At 38.4% G+C, this 18,512-nt stretch overlaps 1 protein-coding gene across 4 annotated transcripts in view; it reads right to left on the reverse strand.

Annotated features, from left to right (window-relative positions):
- Positions 1–18,512, reverse strand: part of Fto (FTO alpha-ketoglutarate dependent dioxygenase) — a 379,184-nt gene that overhangs the window by 256,800 nt on the left and 103,872 nt on the right. For all 4 annotated transcript variants that reach the window (XM_047528062.1, XM_047528060.1, XM_047528058.1 and 1 more), the window contains exon 3: positions 9,118–9,742. In XM_047528062.1, the coding sequence (XP_047384018.1) occupies positions 9,118–9,742 (625 nt within the window). The remainder of the gene's footprint in view (positions 1–9,117; positions 9,743–18,512) is intronic.

Here is an 18,512-nt window from a genome sequence, read left to right on the forward strand (position 1 = left end):
ACAATATGCATAAGTGATACTGTATGTCAACACAATATAATCTCCCTCATCACAAATTTTAAAATGGGTGGGTGCATTTTTTAGCCCCTATTCCCTATTCCCTTGGTCAAGAGCTAAGACTTCTTAGACTCTTTATCCCACAACTATATTCTATAGTTCCTTGATCCTGTACCTCGAGGGGTTTATGTAGTAGGTCCTTTCCTATCCGTGTCCAGATCTGGAAGCAGGAGAAACACAAAAGTTAAAGATGCCCAGCTGGTAGTCTAATGATGATGAGTCTAATGATGTCTTTTTGGCCAGGACTGATCTATGACATTCCATTGTCTGGGATGAGGTCTATTTTAAAAACTGGAGGGAGACAGAAGGTAAAAGAGGAAGTTGAAAGGTAGAAGGGAAATGTCATGGTGTGCGTATAAACACAGAACCAATTGTGGATTGCAAGAGTGCCATAGGAAGGACATGGACTTGTCAGAAGAGAGGCTGGAAAAGTAGGGAGACACCAGGACATGGAGAGTTTGGGGAACTGCAGTAAGGAATCTGGGTTTATACAGAAAGTCACGGATAGACACTGAAGACTTTCTCACAAGTCACATCTACTTTTGAGAATGATCTCTGTGGAAAGCACAAGCTTCTATGTGCAGACTTGGTATACTCTTTTTCAGACTGGTTCCCAAAGCAATGGCAAATGGGTTCTGCATAAGCTGGAGAGCACTGAGGAAGCACCCAGAACAATATCCCTGAGCTAGAAAGGTTAACCAGGAGAAAGTGTCCTACCAGAGTTCTACAATTTATAAAATGCTTTCCTTGATGGACTAAGAGGAAAAAGGAGAGAAGTCGGCTGCTGATACAGCATATTCTTTCTCAGCTACTGAAGAGTGAATGGTCTGAAGAAATGGAGAGAATTTAGAAAAGTTTGAAGGGAAAAAAAACATCAATCCCAACTCAGAATCTGTAACAAGAAGCTGCTCTCAGCTGCCTTGAAACAGGCAATTCAGGACAAACGAAGTCCCCTGACAGAGATAAATTGTAAAATTAATTATAAGTTTTCTGGGATTTCAGGCGAAATATTGAAAACTCTTTACGGAAAAAATCTAAAGCTCTTCAACGTGATGTCTGGTTCTGTCAGTTTTCAGATTAAGCTTTTGGGATAAAAAAAAAAGTAAGGTAAAAATATTCACATATATAGGAGAACCTCATTACATCACGTTTCATGGACTTAAGGGAAAAAGTGAAGAGGGATAGGAGAGAAAAATTGCTTTGAGGGCCCTTGGCTAAAGCTTCAAAATCACATTAGATGAAGTCAAATATAAAATAAGGAAAAGAAGCAGTGACACTTTTCAAACAATACATTCTCCAAACCAGAACTTGTGAAGTTCCTTGAGCAGCCTCAGGAAGGTGCAAAGAGAGTGATGGAGACTTACAGGAAATCTTGACGCTATAAATAACACTGAAGACCAGAATCAAACTGGGTGAATCAAAAGACGATAATTATTTATTCATCCAGTTCACATAAAGCTTTACCCAGAGTTCAAAGGGCATATCCAAGGCCCGGTTTCCCTCAGTCCCAGTTCTTAAAAAAAGGAAGACTATGGCCACAAAAGACAAAGGCAATCAGTTGGAAGCCATGAGCTTTTAAAAAAAAAAAAAAAAAAAAAAAAGGCCAAAAAATAAAAGGGAAGACATTGGAAACTGATTACATCATTATTGTTGAAACAATGTCCAGTTGAATCCAGTGAAATCTCTCGTCTTAGTAATGAGAAAATTCCTTATGTTTTAAAATTAAGTTTGCTTAGGTTCGGTATATGCTATTTGCTATCAACAGAATCCTAATACTTAATGGCGATCACAGTTGCAGAAATCAAGAGTTACTGGTGTCTACCCTGTACCCCAACAGTCCAAACTCCTCAAGAACAATAAAGACTTACTCATTTTGGACAATAAGTACTCATTTTCTGTTATATGCAGATACAAAGAAGCATCAAGATGCACATCATGCCTAAATGAGTTTAACAATTTAATTCAAACATGAATAAAACTAATCTACAGTTTTAGAAGTTGGGACAGTATTTATTTTTATTTTTTATTAAAATTATTCATTTAGTATTTATTAGGGAGAAGCAGACATTAGAAGGGAAGATTTCTGAGATGTATGTATGTTTTATTTCTTGATCTGAGAGCTAGGTACACAGATATGTTCACTTAATGGCAATTTACCAAGCTGAATGTTTAATGCTTATAGGTCAATAATTTTTAAAAACTCTATAGACAGGTTAGAAGATAAGGATATCTCACAGAATCAATTAAAATATTCAAAAAGATTGAAAATAAGGCATAAGCAAGAAAACAAAAGGTTCAACAACCAAATCATATGGATTCCAGAGAGAAGAAAAAATTGGTAAACCAATCACAAATTATTACAAGCTCTGAACAGCATGTTCATAGACATGATAACTATAAAGACTGAGTGCCAATATAATCAAAATTACAAAATATCTACAATGAGAGTAGAGGGAAATCAGAAGAGTATGCATGATAAGATAGGGAAAAAAAGAAAGCTGAGCAAATCCTCACTTCCATGTCAGGAAGCCAAAAGATAATGCTCAAAACAAGGAAAGCACATTATCCTCTACCTGAAAAAAGAGAGTAGAAAGACTGTCTCTAGGGAAATGAAACTGAGGAGAAAGGCATGGATAACTGCTATTTTCTCTTCAAAAAAATGTATTAAAATGACTTTTTAAAAATTATATAAATGTACAAATTTAATAAAAACTAAAAATAACTAACACTTATTGAATGCTTACTGGGTGCTAAACACTGGTTAAGTTCTTATCTTTAAATGCTATTCACATGTAAATACTTAATATTTTATGTTAAATACTTGTATTTAATCCTAAGGTAAGCACTATTCTTGTCACTATTTCACATATGAAAAAACATAATCACAAAGAATTTAAGTAACTTCCCTAAGAGCCCATGACTAATTAATATCAACACAAATATGTCAATTAATAGTACAGAATCCAAATACCCAATTAATGTTGTAAACAGTAAAATCTGTTCCACTCCAATTTGCCTGCTTATTCCTTGCTCATTAAAAATTCAGCCATTCTTGGAGACTATACTTGCAAATCACATATCTGTTAAGGAATATATCCAGAATATATAAAGAACTCAAAGCTCTAATTTGAAAACAGGCTAAGGACCTGAATAGAGATTTCTTCAGAGAAGAAATATAAATGATCAATAAAGATATGAAAGGATGCTCAACATCATTAATCATTAGGAAAGTGCACATCAAAACCACAATGAGATACTACTTCACACTCAATGGAATGGCTAATATCAAAAACCAGAAAATAACAAGAGCTGGCATAAATGAAGAGCAATTAAGAACTCTGGTGCATTACTGGTGGGAATGTAAAATAGTGTCATTTCTGTGGAAAACAGTATGATAGTTCCTCAAAAGAATGAGAACAGAATTACCATCTGAACCAGCAATTTCACTTATGTGTACAGTATGTACATAAGAACTGAAAGCAGATAATACATATACATACTGGAGCATTATTTACCACAGTCAAAGATGGAAACAACATTAATAGATGAAGGGACAAACAATGGAGTATTAGTACACCTTAAAAAGAAATGAAATACTGATACGCTCCATAAAATGGACAGAACTTGAAGACAGTATATTCAGTGAAATAAAGTCAGACACAAAAGGACAACCGCTGTGTGATTTCATTTATATATATGAGGAGCCTGGAGTAGTCAAATACATAAAAGCAGAAAGGGGACCAGTGGTTACCAGCGGATGAGAGAAGCAGGGCTGGGGAGTCACAGTTCAATGGCTCTGGTTTCAGCACAGGAAAATGAAAAAATTCTGGAGATGGATAATGGTGATGGTTGCATGACAACTTGAATGTACTCAATGCTCCTGAAATCTACACTTTAAAATGAATATAATTCTAAGTCATACCTATATGTGTGTATACATCATAAGAAAGAAGAGTAAAATTGGGATGAACTACTAATACACACAATGACATGGATGAATCCAAAAATGATTAAGTAAAAGGACCCAGACCAAAACATTACATTATGAATTATATGTAATTCCATTCATAGAAAATTCTAGAAAGTGCCAACAAATGTCATTGCCAGCCTTCCTTTCTCACTAGCATTGAAATTTTGCCATTTTTTTTTTGGGGGGGGGATGGGGGATGGGGCTGTATTTATACATTTCTTACCACCTCTGCCTCTTCAGGCCCATCACCGGGGTTACTGCGATGGCCTCTTGCAAGTTTCCCACCAGCAGCGTTGCTTCCCTTCTTCTCCTTGGAACTCTGCAATGGTTCCTAATCTGACACCACATACAAGCCTGGCACTTTCTACTCTGATGGGACAAGGCCCTGCCATCTACCCTCCACACCCTGGCCTGTCTTCGCTTCCGATTTTCCCCTTGTCAGACACTATTACGCTCACACTTGTTGTTTCTGAAACACCCAGTCGTGTTCTATGGAGTTCCATTTGTATTCCATGTTCCCTCTACGAGACTGCTATCCCTTCCATCAAATTTCCAAGTGACTCACTCATTCCTTCCAGATTTTGTTCCAGTGCTACTTTTTTTGAACAAGGCCCTCCTTGACTTCTTGATTTAAGACCGCAAGTCTGTCCCTCACTCTTGTTACACAACCTACTTGTCTCTTCTTGCTAGAATGTAAAGCTCAATGAGGGCAAGGATTTCTGTCCGGTTTACTATCACACTCAACTTCTGGAATTATGTGTGCCAAATAGTGATAAATGAATAAATACTTTTATAGGGGGAAAAAGTGATTTGTAGGATTGAGTTTAACTGAGCAGTATAAGTGATGTTAAAAATAAATGACAAACTATGGTCTGATGTCAAAAAACCAACCTAGATCAAATGAGCTTTGAGAACTTGGGGATGCTGGGAGGTGAAGAAAAACTTAAATATCAACATTTTTTAAGATCAGGAATGTTCCAAAACCCCTAGCTGCAATTACAATCTAGTTTTTCGTGGTCTCAGTGATGCACTAAGGAATATAGAGCTACTTGTTTCAAAAATAGAGATTCAAGACTTAGAGGAATAGATTTCTATCCTTAAGAGAATCCAACTTTTCCCAAATAGAGACATGAGAATCATAGGAAGCCTAGAGTTCCAAGAAAATTACTTCAAAGTCCCTATTTTCCAGCCTATCACATACTCAACAGGAAACTTTTTGTAAGCCTCCTTGGCCTTCCATGGGATACCTGGAGATAAAGGAGAAAATCTGAATACTTGGCACTATGAAAAATCTTAAAAATTGCTTTTCTTATAAACACAATGTCACTGAAACATATCTCTCTTAACAAAGAAACAAAAACAGGCAATCAATAGTTACTATCTAAGTGATGTTTTTGAAGGTGTTCCAGTCAAAGAACAAGGTGTTAGGCCAAATTAAACAATGGATTTTTAATGCCTTTCCTGCTAAAATTCGTTTTTTACAGCTAGGAGTAACAAGCAATTGCCCACAAAGCTGGAATAGGAAAATCAAATACTTTGCCTATTTACATATGGTTCCCTGAAGCCATTCCTGATTAAAAATTGTACCATTTCAATCTTCCTTCTGGAGATATCTATTAACTAGAAATGCATGTGAAAGCCAACGAATTTAGTATATAATTACACATATCCTATACAAATTACTTCTCAATGACCTCTACTCATGAAAATAAACCAAAGAGGGATGATTGGCTCATTATAAATCTACAGGAAGATTTCCTTGGGAAAAGGTATTGAGAGTCAAGTCCTGAAAGATCTTAAGCTTCAACTGAATTTAATTTCAGCAGGAAGTAATCACTTCTGAATCTGAACTCCCAATGCATTTCACGCAATGCTCTCTAGTGGCAAGCAACACTCTCCAACTGACATCCCTGCTCTTGTCACTAAGTAACTATGTGACCTTGGGCAAGCTGGTTCCTGTCTTCCCTCCAGAGGCTAGAATTAGGTGATTCCAAAAGTCTCTTCCTGAACTAAAGCTTCACAATTGCACAATTATAATCACAAGAGCACACCTTATATCACCTATACGCTCAAGGCCAGGAGAGCATCTTACTTACCGCTGGATCCCACACTGGCTAGAAGAGCTCACTGAACTTCCCTGAGCAACTGCGCAAGGAATATGTTCAAAGACATGAAAACAGTCCAGTCTCTGAAGTTTCCATTGTCTGTGACCCTCTCAAGCCCTACCCAGCCCCAACCAGGATTGTAACACAAATGCAAGTCCAACCTTACCACAGTTCTGAAAGAATTCTAAGGAGGCCAGAGAACTAAATGTTATCACTTGTCACTGAGTGTACGTACCCAAACCTAGATGGTATAGGCCATTCAGTCCACATGGCCTCAATGCAATCAAGGGGTGGGGTGAGCCCAAAATGTGTGACGCTACTACCAGCTTAACACAGAAAAGCATTTTAAACTTATTTTAAAACAGTAAAAAAAGTACACTCTAAAATAACCATAAAAAGTATAATACTGTAAACACATAAACCAGTAATAGTCTTATTATCATTATCAAGTATTATGTTCATAACTGTATATGTTCTTTTTTTATTTTTCTTTCTGCAATGCTAGGAATTGAACCCAAAGGCATTTCACCACGGAGTTTCATCCCCAGCATCCCCGGCCCTTTTTTTTTTTCCTTTTTTTTTTTTTTTCCTGGTACTAGGGATTGAACTCAGGGGTGCTTAACCACTGATCCACACCCCCAGTCCTATTTTGTATTTTATTTAGAGACAGGGTCTCACTGAGTTGCTTAGAACCTCGCCACTGCTGAAGCTGGCTTTGAACTTGCGATCCTCCTGTCTCAGCCTCCCGAGCCGGTAGGATTAGAGGTATGTGCCACCATGCCAGTCATCCCCAACCCTTTTTATTTTTAATTTTAAGACAGGATCTCATTAAGTTGCCCAGGCTAGCCTCAAACTTGCAATTCTCCTGCCTCAGCTTCCCAAATAGCTGGGAGTACAGACATGTGCCACCAGGCCCAGCTTGTATGTGCTGTTCTTTAATCTGATTGGAAGTACCATAGGTTTGTTTACACCAGTGTCACCCCAAACATTTAAGTAATTCACTGAGCTACAATATTACAAAGTCACTAGGAAACAGGAATTTTTCAGCTCCTTACAATTTACAGAACCATCTGTCATAAATACATCATTGGACAAAACATCATTATGCAAAGTACGACTGAACTGTGTCACTACTTTGTTGTTGTGAAAAAAAAAAAGATAAAATGAGTTTAAACATGTAAAAAGCATATAATGGTGTCTAGCACACAGTAGGTGCTCAATAAGCAGAAGCTCCCAGTGCTGTCAATATCATTAAAGATAATTCTATGTCTTTCAGGAGTTAAGGTAACAGAGGAATTGCACTGCTCTTACAGATTCAGATTCTTTAGTTGCCTCTTGTAGGTGATAACTGCAAGTATAAACACTCCTCTATTTATATACGATTTATACTTGTATGCTTTATCAGTCTTAACTACTCCAGACCATAGAAACTATTCATTAAAATTTCTAATTCCTTTCTGAAAGAGATTCTAGGTTTCAAAATCTATTTGATCACCCACGCAAAGAGAGTACAATTGAACTATTAAACTGTGGGGCTGAGAATAAATTGGAGCACAAAGACACCCTTGTAGCAGTCCATGCTATCACATGCCATTGCCGCAGTTTCGGAGAGCTGACTCCCTAAGAAAGAAACTAACAAACTCCATTGTTCTAACATCAGAGTTCTTGGACGTGATGCTTCTAAAATCCCTGGCAAGACCTTATTAAAGATCAGAAGATTTCGGTTCTTTCCATTAGGACAGCACTGAATCCCTTCAAGGGATTTTCTTAGGTCAGCATCACTATTTGAGATGCCAAGGATACAGGTGAAATTTCTAAGTGCTGAACTAGTTCCTTGTTTTAGACTAAAAACAAGGTAAAGTTAGAAAAGATATTAATTATCCTGGGGAATTTTTTTGAGAATGAGAAATTGTAAGCAATTTAGGGGTACCATGAGATTTTTTTTTCTCCGTATGATCTCTTTTTCCAAAACGGTCATTGTAGTAAACAGCAAACAAGTAACAAAGTCCAATAAAACAACTGGCATTGTCCTAAAATAATGACCTTGAAAAGTTCCAGTTTTTTCACTGAAAGAATATCTAGAACTCTTGCTTTCCAAACATCTTTCAATAAAACAGGCAGAGAAGCTAACACTGAATCTGGTCAAAGAATCAGAAAAAGAAAAAAGCAATGGCCACACCGTCCTCCATACCTTGGAGAACATTTTTGTAACCCTGTTCCAAACAGCTATGGGGACCCTAAGCACAGAAATAAACAACAGAAGGAAAATTTGGTTAGGCCACTAAATGGTAACCTATGATCTCTGTGATTGGCTTTCAGAAAACACAAGAAGTTCCCCACAGCAACCCTGTGAGGTCTAAAATGGAAGAACTGGGTAGAGGGCTAGAGAATTTCCTGAAAACAGAGGAACGGCTGCTTATAAAAGGCACCTCAACTGCTTCTGGCAAGGAGGGATAGTAGTAAAAATGGTATGAAGCCAAGAACAAGTCCATACTTGACAAAATATGCCCATCAAGATAATGATGTCAACCATAATAAAATATTTTGGCAAGACAAGAAATGTGCACCTGTGAGAATATGGAAAGATTTGACAGATTTCTGTTTTCCCAGCCCCTTATCAGCAAGTTAATTATAGCAACTGTGGAATCTATGTTGAGTGTTAGAGAAAGGCAGTCAGCTGTATGAATCCAAGATGTTGCTCTCCTGGGCATGGGAAAGACAAAATGACAGTAGTGCTTACATGTGAAAATATTCTGCATGCAGTAAAACAATAGGCCAGATAGCACAGCTAGGTGAGAAAGAGAGAGAATCTGCAGACACACAGGTGAGACAAGCAAACAGGACCTACAGCTCAAACATATACACAAACACATGCACATGAACACACACACACACACGTGCATGCACATGTATGTCCCTCTCCAAAGCCTAAACCACTCTGGTCATATTACAATCAGGGGTGCTTTTTCCCAGAGCAGACAGTACCTTCACAGCTATAACTGTACACAGCCACCGCTGACCTTTCCACCAGATTTTCATCATGATGCCAGCTCACTGCCATTTTCCCCATGCCAAAATAAGGCTCCTCTTTCAGGTATGGCATTTTCTGAGGATCCATGAAATTGAGCAAAGTTACATTGTATGCTGCTCTGCTCTTAAGATCCACTTCATCTTGTGCATCATAGGCTGACCCCATACCGACCCTGGGGAACTCTGCCATACACACTGGCACAGCATCTTCATTGGCCTTCTCTTTGACAGCGAGTTCTTCCAAAGCCTGGATGGTTTCTATCTGCAGATAGTCATTGAGCTTGAGGAAGGTCTGACAAGCAGCAGCAATCTCGGCTTCAGTATAGTTTACAGTAGAGCCCTTCACTGGCCAGGGGACTGTAAAGAGCCTGGTGTTCAGGTACTTGTAGGTGCAGCCTGGATTACCAATGAGGATGCGAGATACTGGAGTGAGCAAATCTTTGCCTTGGATCCTAACCAGGTCCCGAAATAAGCATCCATGCTTGTGCAGGGTGAGAAAAGCATCTTGAACCTCTTTGTGTAGCTCCTCAGACACACTGCCGGATTCTCGGAGAATCAATTTAGGATATTTCAGCTGCCACTAGGACAAAACAAAAGCAAAATAGAAACTCGTTAATGGGATGGCTGTGATTTTATTATTTTCTCTATAAGCATTACTGGGGAAAAAGAAACTATGGCAAAACAGGATGCAGATCTCTCTAGCCTAAAAGCAAAACTAACAAATGTCATAAAACTCTCCAGTCAAGACTTTCAAGTTCAAGCTAAAACTATTAATATTAATAATTTCTGTCATATATGGAAGTAAGAGAGGAAATAGGAAAAGAAAGGTGGTGGAGTCTCTTGAAAATCAAATGGAGACCAATAGAGTAGAGGAAAGGGACCAGAGGGAGGTAGAACGCAAGGAAAAGAGGAAATGCTAGGGAATGATATTGGCCAAATTACATGGTTATGTTCAGGGAGCTCCATGGCACAATCGGTTAGCACGTGGTACTCATATTGTTATATTCAGTGTATGTACAAATATGTAACAACAAGTCCCACCACTGTGTAAAATAATAATGCAACAATAAAAAATACTTCAACCTCATTACTCTAAGAAAATATTTTTTAAGTTCAAGTTCAAACTATTAATAATCTTCAACATAAACAAAAATAATAATAATCTAAGCTTTGCTCTCCCAGGTTCCCTAGGTGACCATTTTTCCCTACTCTTTGGATCTCCAGAAAAAACAATTTCATTCATTGTCAAGTGTCTATTTATTAAGGGCAGGGTGCTATAAATAAGAGACCAGTCTCTCCTCAACACTTCAACTGAATGAGAACCCACTTGACTTGGGAAGTTAAACACTAAGTCTCAGGAACACAAGAGCCATGACAATTTCATTCATGACCATAAAACTAATGCCCAGAAAGTACTCAGTAAATGTTAAATGGGTGGATGGATCAATGGACAGGGTGGATAAGATGGATTAATGGGGTATTCCACTGTAATTCTAGAAAACTGTAATAATTTTGCTGGTGTCACTGGAAGAGAAGACTATAAAACAAGTCCCTTCCCTAATATAAAAATGCATAGGTTTTTTTTTTTTTTTTTTTTTTTTTGGTACAGGGTGGGAGTGCATTAGCCTTTCAGTCACCATTTTGGCTTCTCAGTACTTGATATATGAACTGGAGTCTAGCCAGAGTTCCCTGGTTCTCCATAATACAATGGATTTTTTTTAACCGCAACACAATATTTTACATTTAAAAATGTATAAAATTTAATCTGATTTGTTCCTAGCTTTAAGCTAAGACCTGAAGGAAAGACCCAGACATGATCGACATATTAACTCTATCCTCCTATTTTTGGGCTGTCCACCATTTTTGACAAATCTTCCTTTTATAATTTTATTGGCTGATTAGCACTTATATGATAAACAGGGTAAGACCATTTATTCTTCTGTACATTTTTTCATTCAACATGTTTACTGATCACCTACAAAACACCAGACAAAAATACGGTTCCAATTCTCACACAGCTTTCTACTGAATCTACCAAATCAAGTTAATAATGAGGAAAAACAATCCCAAACCAGGTTGAGTATAAGGGCAGAAAAAAAAAAATCATTAGGAAATCTGTCACAAAGTGGGAAGACCTCTCTAAGGAGATGGAATTTAAGCTGAGACCTTCAGGATAAGAAGACACAAGCCACATGATATACTGAAGAGTTACAGGAAGACAAACCAAAAATGCAAAGGTGCTGAAGAAAGACCAGTCTGTTCTAGGGACGAAAAGACCAGTTTTACCAAAGCACATGAGCCAAAGGCAGAATGACATACAATAGGATGAAGAGGAAAGAAAGCAGGGGGCCACAACACAGAGTCCTGGAGGTCATGAAAAAGAATCTGGAATGGATGGTAAGCATACTAGAGGATTTCAAAGGGAAAGGAATAAATGCACTTACATGTTATAAACACCACTTAGTCAGGTGCAAAGGCACATACCTGTAAACCCCGTGACAGGGAAGCTGAGGCAGGAGGATCTCAAGATTGAGGCCAGCCTCAGCAGCTTAGTGAGATCCTGTCTCAAAATTAAAAATAAAAAGGACTGGGAATGTAGCTCACTGGTAAACAGACCCTGGGTTCAATTACCAGAACTCCCCTGCACCACACATGTACAAAACAACTTACTCTTAGTTATAATACAGGGTATAGTTAGTAAAAGGCAAATAGGAATGTGGAAAGTTATATTAGGTGCTATTACAACCATCCTAAAGGAAAGTAGTAACAATCTGGATTAAGGTTGAGACAGATAAATGGACATATAAAATATATATTTTATAGGTACAGCAAAAGGATGTGCTTTTGGATTGAAGTAGGGATGAAGAAAGGAAAGATGTTAAGGTTCACTTCCAGATTTCTGGATTAAGTAACTGAATAAACAGTATACTTTTTTTTTGGAAATATGAAAGACTGGGCAAAACTGAAATGGTAGGGACAAGAACAGGGAGGAATGAACAGTTCCTTTCTGGAACAGTAGTCATTAAGATACCTATGAAATCTCCAAGGGGAAATCACGAGAGGTAACTGGATATACACACCTGCAGCTCAGAAGAAAAAGTGGGGCTAAGGAACTCATTGTGGGAGCTGTCAGAACATAGATGGTTTGTCGAGGCCTAGACATGGTTGAGATCCCTAGCAGAGGGAACATTACTTCCTGAGTGGCAGAACAAGGTTCAGCTAAGAAGAATAAGCAGAAAACCATAAGAGTACAGTAAAGCTAAAGCCAAAAGAGAAGACTATATTAAAAAGGATGGAGTAGTCAACTGTGTCAGCTATGATGAGGTCAAGTGAGATGAGGACAGAGATTATCCACTAGATTCAGCAATATGAAAATCACTGATGACAATGACCAGGGCAATTTCAGCAATGGAGTCGGAAAAGAAGTCAGAATGAAGTAGATTGAAAAGGAGGAAGTGGAGATGACACGTGTGGATTTCTGAGTGGTTTTGCTAAGAAGGGGAATAAAAAAATGCAGCTGTTGATAAAGGGGAATGCTTGATCAAAGGATAATCTTTAATGATGGAAGGCACTAGAGGACATGAGAGCTCGTCAGTGTATTCATGGGAATGATTCAAGAGAAGGAGGCTGATGATGCAGAAACAGAGTGAATAACCAAAGGAGCAAAGTCCTTGAGTGTCTAGAGAAGCCATCTCCCAAATGCGGTATGCAGGGATTTGGAAGGCAATCCATTAAGGAGGGAATAGTGGAGGTAGGTTTTTATTGTTTTTTTAATCTAAAAGAAATTAATCTAATTAATTTAATCTAAAAGAAATTAAGCTCTACTGAAATATGTGTGCACAAATATATGTACATATACCCATATGCATATACATACAAGATGAATATTAGTATCATAAAATAGACTACCAGTTGTGTGCGTGTAAATCTCTTCCCAACTACTCATTCAGTTAACCATGTTGGTAGCTTAAAACTGGTCACGTAGGAGTATTAAGACTATAGAAATCAAGGTGGGTTTTTACCCACAGAGAGCCACTTGTTAAATATTAGTAGAAGACTATCATATAGTTGAAAATTCTCTACTGACAAAACTATAAAATATGTGACCCAAGTATTAGGTAGGAGAAAAGATACATGATGAATGAAACATGTCCAATAAGAAATGATGGCTGTCACTTCCAGCCTGAAGCATTTCATTGCCAGCACAAGACCTTCTAAAACACTCTCTTTCCCTTTGGCACAGAACCACCTGTTCTGTGGAACTACTTGGATCCCTGAGTTAATTTAATGGGTAGCTCTCTGCCAAGCAATAAATGGTATGCAAAGTGAACAAGCATGCAAAGTGTGCAAAGCCACAGAGAGCTGAGGGTCATTTGTTACTACAGCATAATCTGGCCTATTCTGGCTGATCCAGGAAACAGAAGACCTGTAGGGAATTAGAGGAAGTATGCAGCAGAAAAGTGAATAAGTCAAGTCTGAACTTGGTAAAAGGAATTCCTTAAGTAAGCACAGCAGGACTGCCCCTCTTTTCAGAGTGCTTATCTGAGATGTGTGATCATGAATTTAAAGTGAAAAGAAGAGTCAGGTGACATGTCACCATGGGCTACGTTGAGACTGTCATAGATCTATTTAGGAATTACGGTTTCAATACTGCATTTGTCCCAATTGGAAAGCAGAAGCAATAACACCCTTTCTATTTACACGACCCATGATGAGAGCAACAGAATCCTATAAGCAGAGACGGAACTAAATGAACAGTAACTAAATTTTTTCACAACTGGTTATTTTTCTAGGTGAGGCCCCCCTCAAGCATCGGTATACTCAAAAGTACACCTAGCTAGCAGCAATGATTCAGAAGGAAATCTGACCATACTTTCTTAATAATTCCAGGGTTCTTTGAAATTATTAAGTATGGAATACTAAAGAAATGATAATGTGCCCAAATGTGCTTATCAACACATTCCCTCTGGGACTAGGAAAGAAGAAAATACTAGAAATAATGTGTATACATTTACATACACACACACACACACACACACACACACACACACAAACTTGCTCTCGTTCAATACATATTGGGATTCAAAACTAAAAGAAGACATATTTAACAAAGGGAAATTAAAACCCTAACAACCTGGGAAAACCACATAACTATATGAATATCATATATAAATACCTGGGCATTAAAAACAACATGATAACAACATAGAAAAGTAATCAAAAACTTTTCTCCCCTCTGATCTCTCTGTCCCTTTCCCCTGTGTCCACATCTACTTCTTTTCCTGAAGTCCTCTAAGCATAACACTTTGGGGCCTCCCCTGCAAGGCAGACCCTTCTTAGTTAATATTAATTGGACAGGATTTCAGATTCAGAACCTGAAAATGTTCATATCTCTTCATTCAGCTATTTTAAGAATTTATCATGATGAAATAGATAGGTATCAAGATTGTAAGAATAACATCATGTTATTATTTATAGTAATCAGAAACTGAAAACCACCAAAAACTCCAATAGGGAATTAGAAGGGAAATAGTACACTCAAGTAAGAAACACTGAAGTAATAAACTTTAAAATGTTTACATTGTTTTATGAAAAACATAAGTAACAAACTATGGTCATACAAGAAATTAGTAACAAGATAGACATAGAATTCCAGTTTCATAAAAGGAAAAAAGGAATACATCAATACAGAAGAAAAGATTTGGAGCCAGGCATAGGGGTTCAGGCCTATAATTTCAGCAAAGGTGGGAGACTGAAGCAGGAGGATCACAAGTTCAAGGACAGACTCAGCAATTTAGTGACGCCCTAAGCAACTTGTGACACCCTGTCTCAAAATAAAAATTAAAAAGGCTAGGGATGTGGATCAGTGGTAAAGTGCCTTTGGGTTCAATCAATCCCCAGTACCCCCACCCCAGAAAAAAGATTTGAAAAAAAAATGTGGTTAAAAGTACACTAGGTGTAATTAAAATTTTTTCTTTTGACAGCTATATTATTTTCGATTTTTACAAAAAAACGCAAAATACTTTTAAACAGAAAAATCAAGCCGAAGAGGTCTAAAATTCTTAACTTTCATGGCATTTTTTTATTTGCTAGGAAATTCTTTTTGATGATCATGAATTATCAAAAAGCGTCAACAGAACTTCTGCTTCTATTTGAATCTGATTTGAACTGTTATTCAACACTCTAGGAAATTTTTATTTTACCACAATGAGAGCAACTGATAATAATTGGCTACATTTGTCACTATCTCAAAGAAAATGCATGAGAGAGAACCTCCACCTTAAATGCCCTTTTCTTATTATAACATGATTAAATTAGTGCCTGACACGCAAAAGTGCAAAGTAGTACTTGTTAAGTTTAAGAAGAACAAGAAGTAACTTTGGATAAGAACTAAACATTAAATAATTTAATATTAGTTCATTCTGTCAAACGTTCACTTTCCACTTTGGACAGGTATATGCAGAACATCAGATATCACACAATAATGTGGAACAGCTGTTGGCAGATTCTCAAATATGTTAGAATTTTTTTTTCACTTAATCCCGTTAGTTTTTCCAGGGAGTACACAGTCATGAAATTATATTAGTAGTTGCCTGGTCATATGCTATATTTCTTGAGCTTTATAAATGATTCTGTGGCATTAATGATGATTCCATAGTTTAATAGTAATTGGAAAAGTATGCTAGGTATAAAGTGCCAACATGCCAGGCCCTTATCAATGGCTGAAAGATGTGGAATGTGAGGCCCTCTGGAGATTAGGTTTTATTTCCTGCATATTTTAAATCCTTATGCATAAGGTCTACTTTTCCTAGTAAGTCAGACATGGTGTTAAATGAAGAAGATCTCAGTTTACAGGAGCCTGACTTAAATGAAGCCCAGTGGAACTTCACCTTCAGTAGAGTGAAATACAATTTATAGTGTTTAAGTGACTTGGGGAATGCCCTTCACTTAAAACTGTTAGAATGCTCTGATTTCAGGGGAATGTATTTCTACTCTGGCTATTAATATATTTTGCTGCTAACACCTTATATTTTGCATGCTACAGCAACTTGTACATCATTAGTCATAATATTTACTATATAATTCTTGTTGTCAAATGCTGGCAGCTTGGCAGCCATCCCAAGACTAAAAGTCTAACCACTTACCTGATGCAGCCTCCAGGTGCACAACGCTAAGCAGTGCCCCAGAGGTGGGACACTTTGAAAAGTCACTGCCCAGGCCCAGTTACAGCTATCGCAGCCAAACTCATGAAATAAGTGCTCTGCTACAAAGTGACACAAAGATGGTTGCTCGTTCGTTCACTCAATAGTTCATGTTATTTTGTTTGTTTATTTAACATTTAGCCAATACTTGCTATGTGGTGGTCACTGTGTAAGGTGACATAAATACAATGATGAAAGAAAGAGAGGTCTTGTTTTATAACATATCATAGTTTACCAGTATAGACAGAAATGAAAATCAACAGAGGAAGACGTTACAAAAGACATAAGAGCACAGTGCTACAGAGTAGGGGATAATTAAGAAAGGAAATCTGGCAAATCCTCACTTATTGAATACATATCTAACAAGCACTTATTTGCAAAACACTAGGTTCTTGGAATATAACAGTAAAGCATCTCCATGCTCTCCAGGGCTCATATTCTGGTAAGAAGAGTCAGACAATCAATTGATCAATGCATCGATGGATCAGTCAAATATATAATATTTTGGATGGTGATAAGTGCTACTGAAAAAGTTAAGCTGAGTAAGCAGGATAGAAATGTTGTCATTTTACATAAGGTGGCCAGGGAAGGCCTCTGTGATAAGGTGACAGGCAGAAGACTGCAAGATCAAGGATACGGGCTCTGCAGAGACCTGGGGAAAGAGTTCCAAGCAGAGGAAACATTGAGTGCACAGGCCTCAGGGCAGGAGTGTGCTTGGCTTGTTCCAGGAAGAGTAAGAATGTCAAAGCCAGAAGAGGAGACGGGAAAGGAAGCAGGGAGAAGAGGAAATGAGGTGGGGAAGCAGTCAGAGGCCCAGCATACAGTGCTCTGTAGGTGAACAGACAGTCCTGGGCTTTTAATCTGAATGAGATGGGAAGCTACTGAAGAGCTTTGAGCAAGAAGGTGTAACACACTGATTTATGTTTTTAAAAGATCATTCTAGTTGCTGTATTAAAATAAACAAGATTCAGAGGAGGGAAGAGTTAGAAGGAAACTACAACAGAAGTAATGGCAGCTTTGGCCACAGAGTGAGCAGTAGAGGTAATGAGAAATGGTCAGATTTTCAGTATGATCTTAAAGTAGTGAGATCCTGGTACATTCACAGAATTTTGTTGTTTTGGTACTAAGGATTGAATCCAGGGGTGTTTCACCACTAAGCTACCTCCCTAACTATTTTTTATTTTTTATTTTGAGACAGGGTGTTGCTAAGTTGCTAAAGCTGCCCTGGAACTTGTGGTCCTCCTGCCTCAGTCTCCAGAATTGCTGGGACTTCAAGTGTGTGCCATCACCCCTTGCTAGAATATGTGTTCTTTAAGGAAGGTTTTTAGGGTGAGTTAAGTGCTCAGCAGACAGAAAAGGGGAGGAGAACACAAGGAGACACAAAGGAACCAAAAAGAAGAGGAACAAAAGAAGAAGGTTGAGCAGGATGGGACGGAGCAACACTCAAGGCAGAAGCTTCAGGGTGGAAGCCATGTTAGGCAAAGGGTAGAGATTAGGCCAGAGAGGTAATCTGGGGTCACACAATCAGCAGCCTTACAGGAGGCAAGGGAGACTTAACAAACAGGAGCTCCATGTCAGTCATGTTATGGAAGCTGTTCTGATGGCACTGGGAGGGCAGAAGGAACATCAGTCAGGAGAACAGTAAATGGTCGAGGTGGAAGAAAAATGTAGGCCTGAACTACAACAGTCAGCACGCCCGGAACAATCTGAGTGATTCTCAACAGGGATGAGTACCAGGGCCCGATGGCTGACTGGGGATGGAAGCGACAGGCAGCAGTTGAGGATAACAAGGTTCCTAATTTGAAAAATGAGATAAGGAGGACCCCACTAGTGAGGAGAATGAGGCGGCAGTGCAGTGTGACACAGATCCTGACTAAAACGTTAAGTCACATCCTGTCACACTTGTGCTCCAAACCATCTCGTGTCTCCTCCTCTCACTCAGAGTAACAGCCAGTGTTCCTAAATAGACTGCTAGTCACAGTATTCCCAGGCTCATCACCACCTGATCTCATCACCTCCACCTTCCCACCTCTCTCACCCGCCTCCAGATATGTCAGCCTCTGTGCTTTTCCCCTCAAACACCTCAGAGGCTCTGCTGTTCCCTGGGTCCAGAACATTCTACCTTAGTATCTCCACAGGTCCTCCCAC

The sequence above is a fragment of the Sciurus carolinensis genome, chromosome 16 (assembly GCF_902686445.1).
Source record: "Sciurus carolinensis chromosome 16, mSciCar1.2, whole genome shotgun sequence".
In the NCBI taxonomy this organism is placed as follows: domain Eukaryota; kingdom Metazoa; phylum Chordata; class Mammalia; order Rodentia; family Sciuridae; genus Sciurus; species Sciurus carolinensis.